The sequence below is a fragment of the Sparus aurata genome, chromosome 24, assembly GCF_900880675.1.
Source record: "Sparus aurata chromosome 24, fSpaAur1.1, whole genome shotgun sequence".
Taxonomy (NCBI): Eukaryota; Metazoa; Chordata; class Actinopteri; order Spariformes; family Sparidae; genus Sparus; species Sparus aurata.
In genome coordinates, this window is record NC_044210.1 from 3,250,927 (window position 1) to 3,265,801 (window position 14,875).

The 14,875-nt window shown below is 41.1% G+C and overlaps 1 protein-coding gene across 2 annotated transcripts; it reads right to left on the reverse strand.

Annotated features, from left to right (window-relative positions):
- Positions 1-4,622: 4,622 nt before the first annotated feature.
- LOC115576776 (zinc finger and SCAN domain-containing protein 26-like) lies at positions 4,623-12,705 on the reverse strand. Of its 2 annotated transcripts, none has more exons than XM_030409338.1 (4): positions 12,003-12,705; positions 10,337-10,487; positions 6,991-7,251; positions 4,623-5,960 (listed from the first exon to the last, which is right to left on the reverse strand). In XM_030409338.1, the coding sequence occupies exons 1-4, from the start codon at positions 12,360-12,362 to the stop codon at positions 5,143-5,145; spliced, it is 1,590 nt and encodes a 529-aa protein (XP_030265198.1). In that variant the 5' UTR covers positions 12,363-12,705; the 3' UTR covers positions 4,623-5,142. The 2 variants fall into 2 exon arrangements, with proteins under 2 accessions (XP_030265198.1, XP_030265197.1); XM_030409337.1 differs by having other exon boundaries at positions 10,337-10,490.
- Positions 12,706-14,875: the final 2,170 nt, after the last annotated feature.

Consider the following 14,875-nt stretch of genomic DNA (forward strand, 5'->3'; position numbering starts at 1 on the left):
GTCCTCTGGAAGGGTCAAAAAAGAGAAGCCACAGCTGCGTATTACTCCTGTTAGCATTTCAGCTTCTCAGAAGGAATATTTAGAATATGTCTGTAGCTTTATTTCGGACTTCTTTCCATTGAGGAAATGTTTGTGCCACGAAAAACCACCATGATAACTTGTGCAATTGTGATGGCTCACTTGATAATAACATATTTTCAAACATAACTGACAGTCACACAATGGTTTATGGGCTTCTAAGTGTTGCAAGGGATGTATAGAAAGTGTATCTCAATTCGAAGGTTGACTTGCTCAAAGGATCCTCGCAATATGAACTTGAGTCAACATTTCAGTGGTTACCATGGGAAGTGTATATAGCTGAGGAAGCAGAAGTCTAATTCAGAAAACAGAGAGTGTCTGCAGTGGAAGTTATTTATATTTTAAAAGTTGAATGTACTAAAAGGAGTTTTTAAGTGCTTACGAGAAAAGCTCAAAACCGCCACGAGTGAGTTTTGAGAGAAAATGACTTGAAACACAACTGATACCATGTTTGCCATGATGTTGATCCAGCCTCAAACTTTCCTTGGTGGAAAACTTACTTGAAAACCCCTTTTTTTTTTTTTTTTTTACCGAAATACAGCTTAATCTACTTCACTGTGCAAAACACACTTATTTCGCTGAGAAAAACTCAGTTTTAACCAACAACGTATTAATGAACAAATGAACCCAAACCGTCACCCTCACCCTGCTTTGGTCATGTCTGTGTCTTTGTGTTTTGTTTCTCAGGCAATTATTTAGTTTATTCTATTCACCTTCTTATATACTAACATTTTTATGCCTAAATGTTCTATTTAGTTTTATTTGACAATTTTTGCACTTACTTTTCACATTTTATACCGGTTTGTTTTTATGTGTTTATAGTGTGTTATATGCACCCATTTCTTACGACACATAATATATTAAATATACATTTATGTCTGTGTCTCTACATATTTTGTTCTCAGGCACTTATTTATGTATTACTGTTACATATATATTAATACTTCTATGTTTTATGCATGATTGCAACTGTTTGAACCCTTGTATGGTATTCGGGTCTTTGGGACCCAAATCAATTTTTTTATCAAAAGAAAAATTAAATGATTAATTCTTTTTTTCAAACTCAGACTCACTGGCCCTGGCTCATTTTCTATAAAGAACATATATCAGAAGACATTTTCAATGACGACAGCCCCCCTACATATGAATATTACATACAGGATGTCCCGGTCACTCTGTCCTCCTCCTGTCTGGGCCTGCTGCTGTGTGCGTGTGTGCGTGTGTGTGTGTGTGTGTGTGTGTGTGTGTGTGTGTGTGTGTGAGAGAGAGAGAGCTTTTCCGGTGTGGTTCCTTATCACAACTGATCAAGATGGCCAAAAGATTCTCTGCTCAGAGATCCTTGCAATTAATTTTGGAAGAGAGAGAAGCTTTTGATGATGGTGTAGAGGAAGAGGTTTCAGAATGTGAGGATCACATTTCTGACAGTGACTTTGAAGAAGAGGATCAGATTGAGCATCAGCTAGTCCCAAAACGAAGACGGGCCACAGGACCAGCCCGTCAAAGAATGGCAACAATGTTCCAAGAACCCCAGCCTCTGCTGCCATCCTGAGGAGGATTCAGGAGGAGAATGCTGGTGCCCCATCCACCCGACCCTCAGAACCACCATCACTATCAGCTTGTGTAGTGTAAACGGACCTGAATGGTTAAATGACTAATAAAGTTCAAATAAATAAAAATCAACTAGTTATGAAAAGCCTTGCTTCATTTGTAAATGTGTTGAATTTCCTCCACTCACATCTTGATTATAACCGATTTTCTATTTTTATTGCATTTTACCAAAAACAACCAAAAATCGAGTAGCACTTTAATTCATAAATGTGATCTAACAAAGGTACAGGGCAATTATTAACCATATATACTGTTTGTGCAATGCTTGTGATTTGGATGAAGTAAACATCTGTTGAGTATTTTAACACAAAATTGTGTTTTTTTTATGTGTTGAATTAAAAACCCCAGAATGCAGCAGGTCCACCACCCCCACGGACACTGGCTGAATAACAAAAATATGAGCACCATACGAGGGTTAAACACTTGGATGAATTATTTCTTGATTTTTTTTATATATAGGGTTTGACATTTAGCTACACTGACTAGATTGCAAGTGATATTATTCAATCCAGGCGATGGTTGTCTTCACCAAGTGCTTGATGAACCTGGGCTGCCTGGGTGGGAGTCTGAGATGGCTCCCATGGGGCAGCCCCTTTGCCCAACCACTTCACCATCCGCCATTAGTGTAAGGACAACAGACACCCATTCAATCTCATCTTTCCCCATCCTCAACCCCTACGAAAGACAAAAGGTAAACCACCAGCCAATACAGAGTCATCTCAGCATTTAGAGAAAACAGAAACCTACCCACTCGTTAAAGCCTCCTTTAGCACACTGGTGGCTAATCAATCATTAGGCCTTTAAATCTAAGAAGTTTCTGTTCAATCCACACGGGGGTGTAGGGGCCCCAATAAACACCAAATTCACCATGGAAAGCAAAAAAATAGTTTACAGCATAATATGTCAATCTTCTATACATATATGAAACAAGCAAAACTCTGATAACAAGTTTAAAACAGCACCGATATAATGTGAGGCAAGGCAGACTGACCACCCCTCCGCCTCAGCATAGTAAAGTAATGAAATTGTTAATGCTACAATCATGTTGCCTGAGTAGACTTTACAATAAAGTGTTGATATGACAAATGTCTATGCTTTGTGTTGCCTTTCTCACTGTGCATTGTTTTCACCACAAAATGTATTTATTTGTTACCCATTTTGGTCAGTGCTCACCTGCCCTCAGCACCAAGGGCTCGAGTCCGGAGGTCCTACCCAGCATCATCCAGCAGGGGTTCTCCTTACACCACAAATTAGTTTTTTCTTTTACCTCCTGTTCAGCTTTCTTAAGGCTTCAGGGGTCAGCTTGCAGGCCTCAAGAGAGACAAATCAAATGTGTATTTAATTGTGGTGCTACAATGTTGGTGTGGGAATTTAATCGCTTTTACTCAACCTGCACCTGATCCTGTTTGGATTCAGCTGTAACCCTATCTGACTGCAAACCCTGCACTGCCTCCATGGTAATATAAAGTATACTCACTATGATTTGCCGGTTTTGCTATTCTATTCTACATTTTCTCATATATGTATATATTCAATATTAACCAAACAATATCATATATTATGCTTTACTCAATTTTACATTATATTATTGCTTTCCCTTTGTATGATTTGCCTTGATTTATGCATGTTACATGGCAATAAAGGTTTTGTAGAATAGAATAGTCTTTATTGTCATTGTACAGGAGAGTACAATGAAATTGAGGACACATGTATTCTTGTTGTATGTGTTCTTCTCATGTTTGAGAAGGTTTCTGGTGAGTATTATCATTTTGTTTGCATATTTTAGCACTTACTGTACCATCGAACTTTTGAATCTAAAGGGAAGGGTAAAAAATGTCTCAAAATATAGCTAAGTCCTCTTTTCCCTTTACCCCGACTCAGGGAGCTATCCGTGACATGCGTCAGCCTGTGCCTTGCCTTTGACCCTTTATTCCAAACTGCGTTGTCAAGAAGGGCGGTATCGAGGGAGAGTCATCGAGTTAGCACAATAAACCAAACAGTAACACTAACCCAACCGTTATCTGGCTGCATTAACCAACCCCTTTAGGGCAAACTGGCACATGGCATGTTCCCAGTGAGGTGTTTTGTTGGGTTCTGGTACTTTAAGTAAACTCTCGCCAAAAAGCAACCGAGGCTTTATTTGTGATTGAATACGAGTCAAACCTTGGTGTAAAAGCATAATTACACTGAAAGGGGCACTTTAAAGATTTACTGCAGTTTCGTTTTCGGGGCAAGCTAATTTTCAATGGAGTGCGGGGGCACTCTGACACTGGCAACACAATCGCTATTTTTAAAACACTAAGAAGGCTCGACACAACATGAAACTTTGATCTCTACACATGAACACGAGCATTGAGAACATTGTGTACACACAAATTAAGAATTTCATGGCAGACAAAAAGATTTGATCCCCGAGTGTGACCTAACAGGCGGGAGAGTAATGGTGGACCGCTCCTCAAGCCTTCCTGGTGATGCTACCCGGTGATACCTGGTGATACTACGAGCAAAGTTTCATGTTGTGTCGAGCCTTCTTAGTGTTTTAAAAATAGCAATTTTGATGCTAGTGTAAGAGTGCCCCTGCACCCCATTGAAAATTAGCTTGCCCGAAAACGACACTACAGAAAGTGCCTTTTTCATCGTAATTATGCATTTACATGAAGGTTTGTCTCATATACAATCACAAATAAAGCCTAGGTTGCTTTTTGGCGAGAGTAAAGAGCCTGTTAATGTCCCTCTCCAGGATGGAGGTCATCAACACTGTGGTATGGGGGGGGAGAGGACCATTGAGCTAAGCAGTTAGGGTCTACTGTGCTGAGGGAGGCTACTTCTATACTCTTGGTGCTCTAAAGCCCATTTTACACAGACCCTTTCATACCTTTTGTGATCAACACATTGAATTAACATACACAACTGAACAAATTATAGAACAAAGGTTGAACTGTTTTTAGACATTTTAATGTAAAGAAGCATCAAAATAGCACCATTGTTTGCAAGGGTCAGAATCCACTAGAGAAAAAACATCTTACTTTAAAAAAAAATTGCTTGAAAAGACAATTGATGACCACATACACACCACTCTTCAAGTAATCAGCTTGGCTCAGAGGTACAGAGGTGAAAATGTGTCGGCCCTCAGCTGATATTCACTTTAATGGCCCCCTGAGTAAATGACACACGTGACACACCCATGTAGACTGTTCTGCTGTGATGCTAATGATGTGTTGGTGCTCACACCCAAAGAAACTTTCCATCATGTGACTTAATCACATACAACAGAGGCATTTAAAAAAAATGCCTCTTTAGATTTGTGTCAGTCAACGGCCAACACCACCATTGTCACTAATGCTAAATTAGCATTGCAGTTGAAAGACTATTATGGACCTAATTGTTGTTATCACTATATTGAGTATCATTCATCCTGTGCGGTGACCGTGGAATGATATTGTTCTCATGTGTCTGTCACTGGCACTTTACACATACGGCCGAAGCTGCCGTTGTGGTCTGTACGAATCCACAGGCAGAACAATTAAATACTTCCTCCAGAGCGTGCGTTCTCATGTGCTTCACAATCTGAATGCTAAACTGAAAACTTTTATCACAGACCGAGCATCTGAAACGTTTTCCTTCAGAGTGAAGTCTCATATGAACCATTAACGAGGTCTTCCACTGGTATTGTTTGCCACAAACTGAGCAGCTAAATGATTTCCCTCCAGGTTGGACTTCAGAGGAGCCGCCTGAGGGTTTTCCAGAGTTACATTCCATATCAGTTACAGGTACTTGCGTAGGGTTTAAACCTGTCGGAGGAGACCCGCTCTCCTCCCAGTCACAACTGTCATCAGTCTCAGGGTCAGAATGTGATGCTTTCTCTTGTTCGCTGTTCTGTTCGGTTTTTTCAGGTTGCTCCTCCCAATCACTACTGTCATCAGTCCCGTGTCCAGAAAAGTCTGAAGATTCGTCATCTGTATCTGATTGCGAATGTCCATTAGGATCTGAGTTCCTGGCCAGTTCTGATGCTCCACAGTCCTCTGCATCAGCTTTTGATTGAATCTCCTCAGTTGGTCTTTGGTGCGACTCTGCTGACTGAGGTCTCTCTTCATCGACTTCTTCACTCTTCACGGGAATTAATGCCACATCAGACTCCTCCAGCCCTTGAAGCTGCTCTTCTTCCTGACTGGTCGGTACTTCCTGTTCTTCTTTAATGTGTGGCTGCTCTGCTGGGTCCTTCTGGGCCAGACTGGGAGGTTCTGCTTCTGTACTCACCAACAGCTGCTGGACGTCTATGGAGGATAATGAAACATGCACATTTCATGTTAACTTTCAAACCACCGAAGGCACTACTTTCTTGATTGTGTGAAGAAATTATTTTGTAGAACACATTCAACCATGTACATTGTTTAAAGTGTGTGTGGGAGGTTTAACATTGGGACTTGTTATTTCAAGTGAGTGCAACTTCAGGAGCGCATCGTTTTTGCAATTTGTAAGAAGTTGTGTGACTGGAGAGCTACTCAACAACTCTCCAACACTCCAACCTGCTGCTGCTGAACAGGGAAGTCTAACTGAGGACATGCTTTGAGATAAAGACTAGTATTTAAATACTATTTGAAGAAGCTGTATTGATCTATACCTTACCATACTTATTTTACAAAATTTGAGGAGTTTTTCCTTTTTGTTCTTTTTGTCATTTCAATAACTCAAAGGGTGTTGGGAGCACCCGTCACTTTTTTAAGATAATGTGGAAAATTCTTGCTCTTGCTTTTTTTATGGTGTTCTTTACTTTAATGTGGCAGCGGCTGAATGTAATTATACATGGTAATTACAAGGTTGATTTATATTATGCATTAAGAGTGTAGTATGAAGTATAATAAAGAATAAAATGTAAATACTGAAGTTATGTACAAATACCTCAAAATCAGTCTTTAGTTCAGAACGCCAGTAAATTTGGAACTTGGGATAAAGAGATGACATGAAGGGTCCGTAGACTGGAAATCTCCCAGGTTTCAACTACACATCAACATTACAATGTTATCCCTGGGCTCTGTAATGGTCGTGCATACGACATGAAAGAAAATGAACTCTTGGTTTTGTGAGCCAGATGAGAGCAAATAGTTCCCAGCCGTTAGTGCTTTTACCCAAGTGCAGTACTTAAAGGTGGAGTGGGCAAATCTGTTGAGTTTCATTCCCAGGTCGTCAAGTACGGACGACCTGGGAATGAGGTGATCGACTAGCATGCATGGGTATCTGAAACCTGAGAATGAGACGTCCCTATAATGCTATTATATATCAGAATTAAAGTCTGAGTGTACAAACCTGCTCTGTGAAGCCGGTGCTCAGGTTTAAAAACACCATCTGGTAGTTTGCGTTCTCGCCGAAGTTCCTCCTTGTACTCTGCCATCGTCCGTTCAAACAGCTCAAAGATCTCTTCAGCGGCCACGGTCAGCCGCTGGTTGACAGAAGCTCTCAGTGCTTGGAGCGTGGACATTTTCAGGCACAGCAGCTTTTCCTCCAGCCACACTCTCAAGTTCTGAATCGGTGTGGTCGCGGCGATGTGTGCTGTGTTCCTGACGCAGGCTGCATGAACACAGAGCAGAGAGGAGACGACATGTGAGGTCATTAAGAAAGCCGGCATGGTAGAACACAAAACACAAGCATCTCTACCATTGGTAACATTTCAACTGTTATACTGCATTAACAACTTGTGCGTCTTCTACCTCTCTCTAGCTATTATTTTGCTGTTTCCAGATGTACACTGCTATAAATGTGGATGAGTACACATGACTACAATACAATGACCAGGCAAAGACAGAAGGAGAGAAATGCAACTTACTTCCAGAGAATGCAGTATCCAAATGAAACAGAGGGGTAAGACAGCTGCATATATAGAGCGTGCTACTGCATTGTGATTGGCTCATCCTCTGCTCACACCCATGGGGCTTATCAAAGAAGAGAGGGCAGGGAGGTTCGGAACACCCCCCCCCCCCCCCTCCCCCATCCCCCACTTACCCCTTCCTTTTCAGTTGTTCACCTCAATATAAGCTTTGATTTTAAGCCTTATTGTGTATTTTTTTTAGATCATAAAATAATATTCAATGAAAACCCTTGTGCTGATAATAGACACACAAACAGGCAGACACACAAAACAGTGTCGCCAACTTTGGACATTTTCAGACAAACTTTGTGAAACACTGTTATAAATTCTTCATTATTTCAGCAAATATCCTACATGAACTTCTTTCAATCTTTGAATAAAGACAATGTGTCCGTGTGTCCCAGTGTTCCACATACAACAGGGAAATTTCGTCATCACAGCAGCCAAAGGACAGTGGTATCGTAGAAAACAAAAATAATAGTAAAAGAATAAACAATACAATTAAAAAAGTAAGAAATAGAAATAGACTTATATACAATGTATATAAATAATGTTGAGACACATGTTAATACCAGCTGTGGGTTCCATCACTAAGTCCTGTGCTCCGTAGTTTGTATGTACAGGGATTATGGTGAAAGTGTTTTAGCAGGCTGGCACAAGGCATGATCACAGTGAGGTGTTTTGATGGGCTTCTGCTACTTAAAGTCTGTGTAAAGCAGCAATAAATGTGTGTTATGAGTTTGTCACACCACAGAAACATGTGTCATTGACCACTGAGCCAAATTTGAAAGATAAAAAAAAAACTAAGTATATAAAATTAGGTCTCAAAAATCATGGAAAACAAGCACTTCTCTCTGCTGTGAAACGCTGGGGGCGTGTCAGTTAGAGATGCTGGAACCACGCCCACGCGCGGGAGGGGAACCTCCTCCGTGTACTGTACAAGGACGTAACCTACAGTAACAATGGAAGCTAGCAGCGTCATCGGACGGACCCAGCCCGACCTGTTTGAGCCATCAGAGCCAGAAACTGACTCCGAGTCAGATACTGATAGTGCTCAGCCTCGTTCCTCACAGCCTCGTTCCTCAGCCTCCACCAGAATGGTTGGTCTCTAGAGAGCCTCCTAGTGTTATTGTTAGTGCTGGTATGGAGTCCACTAGTCTAGTTACCATGGTTGGTCAGGGACATGGCGCAGAGTACCAGACTGATAGCCTAGTTCATAACATTGAGACTGTCACCTTCCCTCGCCACTTTTTCATTGAATCATCCTCTAAATGTGTAAATCATAATAATCTACTCTTGATCTCCACCTCTGACAGTGGGGAAATGTCTCAACAAGCCCCTTACACAGTCTTACATAATAAAATACCAAAGCTAATCACTACGCATCCCGGCATCCCTTCCTGTACAGGCAGCCAAAACCCACTACTACTAAAAGGTACCTTGTTCCAATTCCTAAATTATCTACCATAAGCTCCACCAAACGGCTGGTCACTGGAAACTGCTCCAACCAGGATATTAAATTTACTTCATTTGAGGCTGTGGTTTTAAAACCATCCTCATCAAATAGTAAAAGCCTTTTCCAGGGAACAGGCTTTCACCTGGTTGTACTGTACAGACCTCCAGGGCCTTACTCCCAGTTCCTAGAAGAATTTGGTGAATTTATTGTGACTCGTTCAGATAAAATCCTAATCATTGGGGATTTCAATATCCCTCTGACCCTCTAGGGAAAGCTTTTTTGAGACTTCTTGATATTTCCAACTTTACTCAGCTTGTCCATGAACCCACTCATTCCAGTGGAAACACTCTGGATTTGATAATTTCCCACAGACTAGATGCGTCAGCCCTGAACGTCGCTTCTGTCTCCTCTGCTGTGTCAGACCACTCTGTCATTACACACTGACATAGGGACAGGCGTCATTAGCCTGTCCCTATGTCAGTGACACAAACGTTTTTACTTCTCGTCATATCAGCCCAGCAATCATAGCGACGCTCAGTGATAAAGTGCCTGGGGTCCCGGCTCCTTTTGCGACTGTGACAAAACCTGTGGAAAGCCTCACAAATGAAGTGAACTCAGTACTTGTTTCGCTCCTCGATTCTGTGGCACCGTTCTCTACCAAGACAAGACCACCAAAGAAATCTACTGCCTGGTTTACTGACGAAACCCGAGATCTCAAGCAGGCCTGCAGGAAAATGGAATGAGCATGGGGTAAATCTAAATTGTACGTTTTTGATCTTGCTTGGCGTGATAGTGTACTAAACTATAAGCCGCTATACTGCTAGCTCAGCGCCACTATACTCATTTTCAATGTTAGCTGCTTTATAGTGGGTGTTTGTGGGCTGCCGCGGTCTTCTCTGTCGTCCGTCTGACGATGAGGAGCATATTCCCCCCCGGCTGACGATAACGAGCGTCTCCCCACCCCACCCCGGCTGACGATGCTCTAAATACTGCTAGAACAGCATATTTCTCCAGCCTAATAAACAATAATAAACACAATACTAGATTTCTCTTTAACACTGTGGCTAAACTTACTCAAAAACCACAGTCGGTGAGCTGTGCACCCTTTAATGCAAATGATTTCTTAGATTTCTTTTGCAATAAAATTGATGAGATCAGAATCTGAGTCTTTTTTGAGTTTTTCACAATAATCATTCAAATAATGAATACATAACCAGCAGCATACTAAATGTCTTGCACTAAAACACCTTATTACACCTTATTATACCTAGAACATGGCAACACCACAGACATTTGAAAAGTCAAATTAAGAACTTGATAGCTACACATACCTGTACTGTTTCTGTTGACAAGTGTTCTATTGGCCAGTTGTGTGGCCACAGTGGTTTCCCCCACAAAGCGGTCCGTTTGACATCCAATGTCCCTGGTGTCTTTCTTCACGTCAGCACACTGGCACGCTGCCTCTCTTGTGGTTGGAGGAGACTGCTTTGTCAAAACAGATAACAGTAAACATTACTTGTCTAATAAATCTTGCAGTGATGGAATGTCAATAATACATCTACTTTACAGTAATTTGTCCATTACTTGGGAATTTTTCCTTTATGCTGTTTTATCTATATCTACTCTTACTTTTCAGATTTCAGATTTCCTGTCCAGTGAATCTCCACATGAAACTTTGAATGTTTGTCATAAACTGAAGTAAGCAATTACAATTTTCCTAAATTCTAAATAAAATGTAATATAAAACCCTCTTTTTATCAGCTGGAACGTGCATTGTGACTGAGCTGACATCACAAGTAGACTTTTTATAGATACGTGGTTCTCACAGAACAGAAAGGCGCCAAACATATATGATCTTCTGGAATACGATGCATTACTATTGATTTAACTATACGAAAGCATGTTGTTGTTAAAAATGAGCAGATTCATGCAACAGTGACAGTAATCCAAAACACCATCAATATAATATTGAAACGCTGACATTTTACAGCAATGGGTACGCTTACTTTCCATACTTCTTTCATACAGTTACTTTTCTGATAGTTACTTTATTACCACAAGCTCCCAAATTACTCCGTCTGCCCAATTTTTATCAGTAGTGAGGAATAAAACCAGACTGAGCTAGCTGCTCCCGTCTCTCTCTGTATAAAAGCAACTAACGCCCGTGAAAAAAAAAACGCGCTCAGGGCGCTCGTTTCAGGTGTCCCTCGGTCCATGTTTTACATTACACACAATCGTAAAACCCCAGTCTACATATAATTCCCTGTCAGAGCTATATTGGTGCACATAAAATATTACCTGTGGACAGGGGTGCAGATCTGATGTCAGGATTGGGGCGGGGGACAAAAGTGATTTTTCTCGCCATATCATTCAAAAAGTATAGCACAGGGAATCATTTATTGTGCTTACCTCTCTTGTTTTTGTCCTAAACAGCCAACAGCACGTATCACTGCTTACTTAAATGTAATATTATTAAATCATAATTTTAAGGGTCTCGGGCATTTAATGTCTACTCATGTTCTTATGTTTCGCCTCCCTCCAACCATCCCAGATCCCCAATTTTTCTTACCATCTTCCTTTTCTCCCAGTGTATGGGATTACTTTATGCATGATTAATTGATATGGATGAATGTCAAAATATGAAGCCCTAACCAAGTGGTGTAAACTAACTGATCATGTTTTTGCAATGCCAGTTATGCTAGTAAACAGTTCTGAAATTATATTTGTTAAATTTTGAATAATTTTGTGTATTTTCATTGGGGGGGACAATTCATGTTTTTCAGAAATTTGGGGGGACATGTCCCCCCCGTCCCCCCCGGGATCTGCACCCATGCCTGTGGATTTTCGTTGTGCTGTCAGATGGACTCCTCAGGGAATGAGGCCAATCATGTCATGATTACATGCATTAACTTTTGCTAAATATTACATGGGCATGAAAGGATGCACAATGTAAAATTGCCCGAATTTACAATATTTATAACATAAGCACACACTTACACTCTCTGGCGGGCAGGTAATGCCGGTGGTGGAGATGAGAGCAACTGCTGTCGGCGGGACGGGAGGACGCAAGCCGGGGACGGGGAGGGTCGGTTCGGCCCCACTGACCAGCGTCAACGGACTCTTCAGAAATCCAGACTTTACCTGGTGATAGTTAGTGTAACTATCGGGGGTAAAGTGGACACTGCAGAGACGGGTGTTGGTGGTGATGTTGAACTCTCCACAGTCGCTCCTCTTAACAAAATCGATCCACAGTTTCCTTACGTTGTTGTCTGTAGGAAACTTAAATAAGCTAACGGAGCCTTTACCCTGCACACTGTGGCATCCAGGAAAGATGCACGAGCGGCGTGGTGGAGACATGACTAGTTAGCTGACTGGTTGACTGGGTAGCTAACGTTAGCTGCAAACTATCGTAAGAGATACTATCCGAGCCAGCGGGAAAACCACCGGAGCTAATGCGCTGAATGTACTCATACCACTTCCGCAGCAGGGTCGGGTGTATGCTAATGATGTCTCCGTTACGTAACGCGGCTATGATTGATGATCTGACCCGCCCATTAAATCCTGAACACAGACATTTTGAAACACAAGCTGTTGCTGTGTCCCAATTCAGGGTCTGCACACTTTGCGGTCTCACCGAAGGAGTATACTTCGGTGCGCCCTGCAGGCAGCATCAGCAGTCTACCCTTCGAAGCATTTCCTGGTTGCGTCACCAGATGTTCCCGCCCCTACCCGTACGTCACTATGTATGCAGCCCAGGTCCGTGAAAGTGACGAGAAGAGAAAAGTTTGACTGTCGGATCTGTTTGATCTTCAGGAATTCTTGATTTCCTTTTTAATCCTCCTTCTTGTGGAGGAAGAGGAGAAGCGGCTCTGGTTTATCTCCGGCTGAGAGGACCGTGGAGAGGTAAACCTGTTATTGAACACATAGTAATGTTATCAATGTTATCATTATTAGCTAGCTAACAGTTTGGGGTAATAAACATACCGATACATTACGTTAATGCTGACATATAAACTGCTGATCGCCACATATGGTTTTATTTTAATTTTAAAGGCGTTTTTCCTATTTAAAGTGTTTTGTAGATAGGTTTGTTTGTTTGTTGTAATAATCTATTATTATTATTATTATTATTATGAAATTATAATTCTTGCCTCTTTCTTAAAACATTCTTAATGACCTGGCAGCCGTGGATCGAGTCAGAACTGCAGACCCAGTTGATGGAGGATGTGGTGGACAGAGGAGACTGGACCCCCAAACACCCTGAGACCCAGATGATGTCCCACTGACACCATCCAGCCCAGCAGCACTGCAGGGACTCCTGCTCAGCCTGTTACTCTACATCATCTCTAACTGTTTTAATATTGTTTTTAATCATAATTGCTTAATAGTTAATAATAATCTGTTAATAGTTGTAAATGTTAAGACCTTAATAATAAAAGAAATCCCTTGTTGTCCCTGAAAAGTAGCACTTGATGCCGTTTGCTGTTATAAATTGTACTTAAGCTGTAAATACGGAATGGAATAGACAACGTGCAACAATAGAACAATATTTGATTTCATGAATTATGTAAAATTAATAATTATGAACAAATAATTTAAAAAGAACTCATAAATAAACTAAATAACAGAAATAATGTAAGGAATGTCCTCTGGAGCAGAGAAGAGCCTCTCCATCCTCTCTCCATCCTCATGTCCTCCTTCATCCTTCCTCCTCGAAGAAAGAGAAAAGGTAAACTCAAGATCATATTAACACAGGGATGCAAAGATTTACAAAAAGTGACATCAGGACTGACAAATTGGCTATTTAATATATATTATTATATATTATAGCCTTACTCCCATCCAGCCGGCGGAATGTTTCGCCCTGTGAACACATGTTGTTCTGACCTCGGACAGTGACGAAGCTCTCTGTTTGCTCCCTAAAACACGATGGAATGTAAAAGATGTTTTGTGTTACGTCAACAGACAAAAGAGTTCTAATTTGGCAAAAAATCATCATAAGGATAATCATAAACATAGCTCTTTATTCCAACGTTTAACTAGACTTTACACGGATCACAGCCTGATCTAAATCTGTTCATCTTGGTCCATTTATGTACATAAAGTAAAACGAGTCTATAACATCTCCACTGTCACAACACGAAGATAAAGGTCAACCTCTGAACGTCTAATGGTTGAAAGTAAAAGGCATTAAGTTGAGCATTACCAACGTATTTTAACTGATATTTTGAGGTTTTAATGTCCCTTGAAGTTTAACATATCTGGCGTTTGACGCTCAAATGACTAAAAACCGAGTATAAACCCAATACTTTTAAATGTGAGATCTGCGCCACTTGAGGTCGCCATTCTTTCTTTCTTTCTTTCTTTCTTTCCTCTCTACGGGCGCGCAATGAATATTGGGCAATTTGTAGCCTTCGCGTGACGTAATTGCACTTCAAATACGCACTCCGAACGATGCTGCCCCTGAATTGAGACACAGCCACAGTTTGTGAAGCCTAGTTCCAAATTCTAAATGGTTGAATGGCTTTTTTACATGTTTTAAGGAAATACATCTATGACCTATTTAATGTGTTTAGAAGAAAATGGTTGAATTTGCTTTACAAGGACTTTAAAGAGCCTGTTAATGTCCCTCTCCAGGATGGAGGTCATCAACACTGTGGTATGGGGGGCAGGACCATTGAGCTAAGCAGTTAGGGTCTACTGTGCTGAGCTGGGGGAGGTTAAATCCATACTTTTGGTGCTCTGAAGCCCATTTTACACAGAGCCTTCATACTTTTTGTAAACGCCACATTGAAATAACATACACAAGTGAAGAAATTATAGAACAAAGGTCGAACTGTTTTTAGACGTTTAAATGTAAAGAAGCATCA

Bases quoted from the DNA above. Each gene is read 5' to 3' on its own strand.
- LOC115576776 (XM_030409337.1), bottom strand. From the start codon at position 12,362: ATGTCTCCACCACGCCGCTCGTGCATCTTTCCTGGATGCCACAGTGTG. The intron at 10,491-12,002 runs GTAAGTGTGTGC...GTTTTGACAAAG, and splicing joins TTACCTGCCCGCCAGAGAGT to CAGTCTCCTCCAACCACAAG. The intron at 7,252-10,336 runs GTATGTGTAGCT...GTGTTCATGCAG, and splicing joins TGTCAACAGAAACAGTACAG to CCTGCGTCAGGAACACAGCA.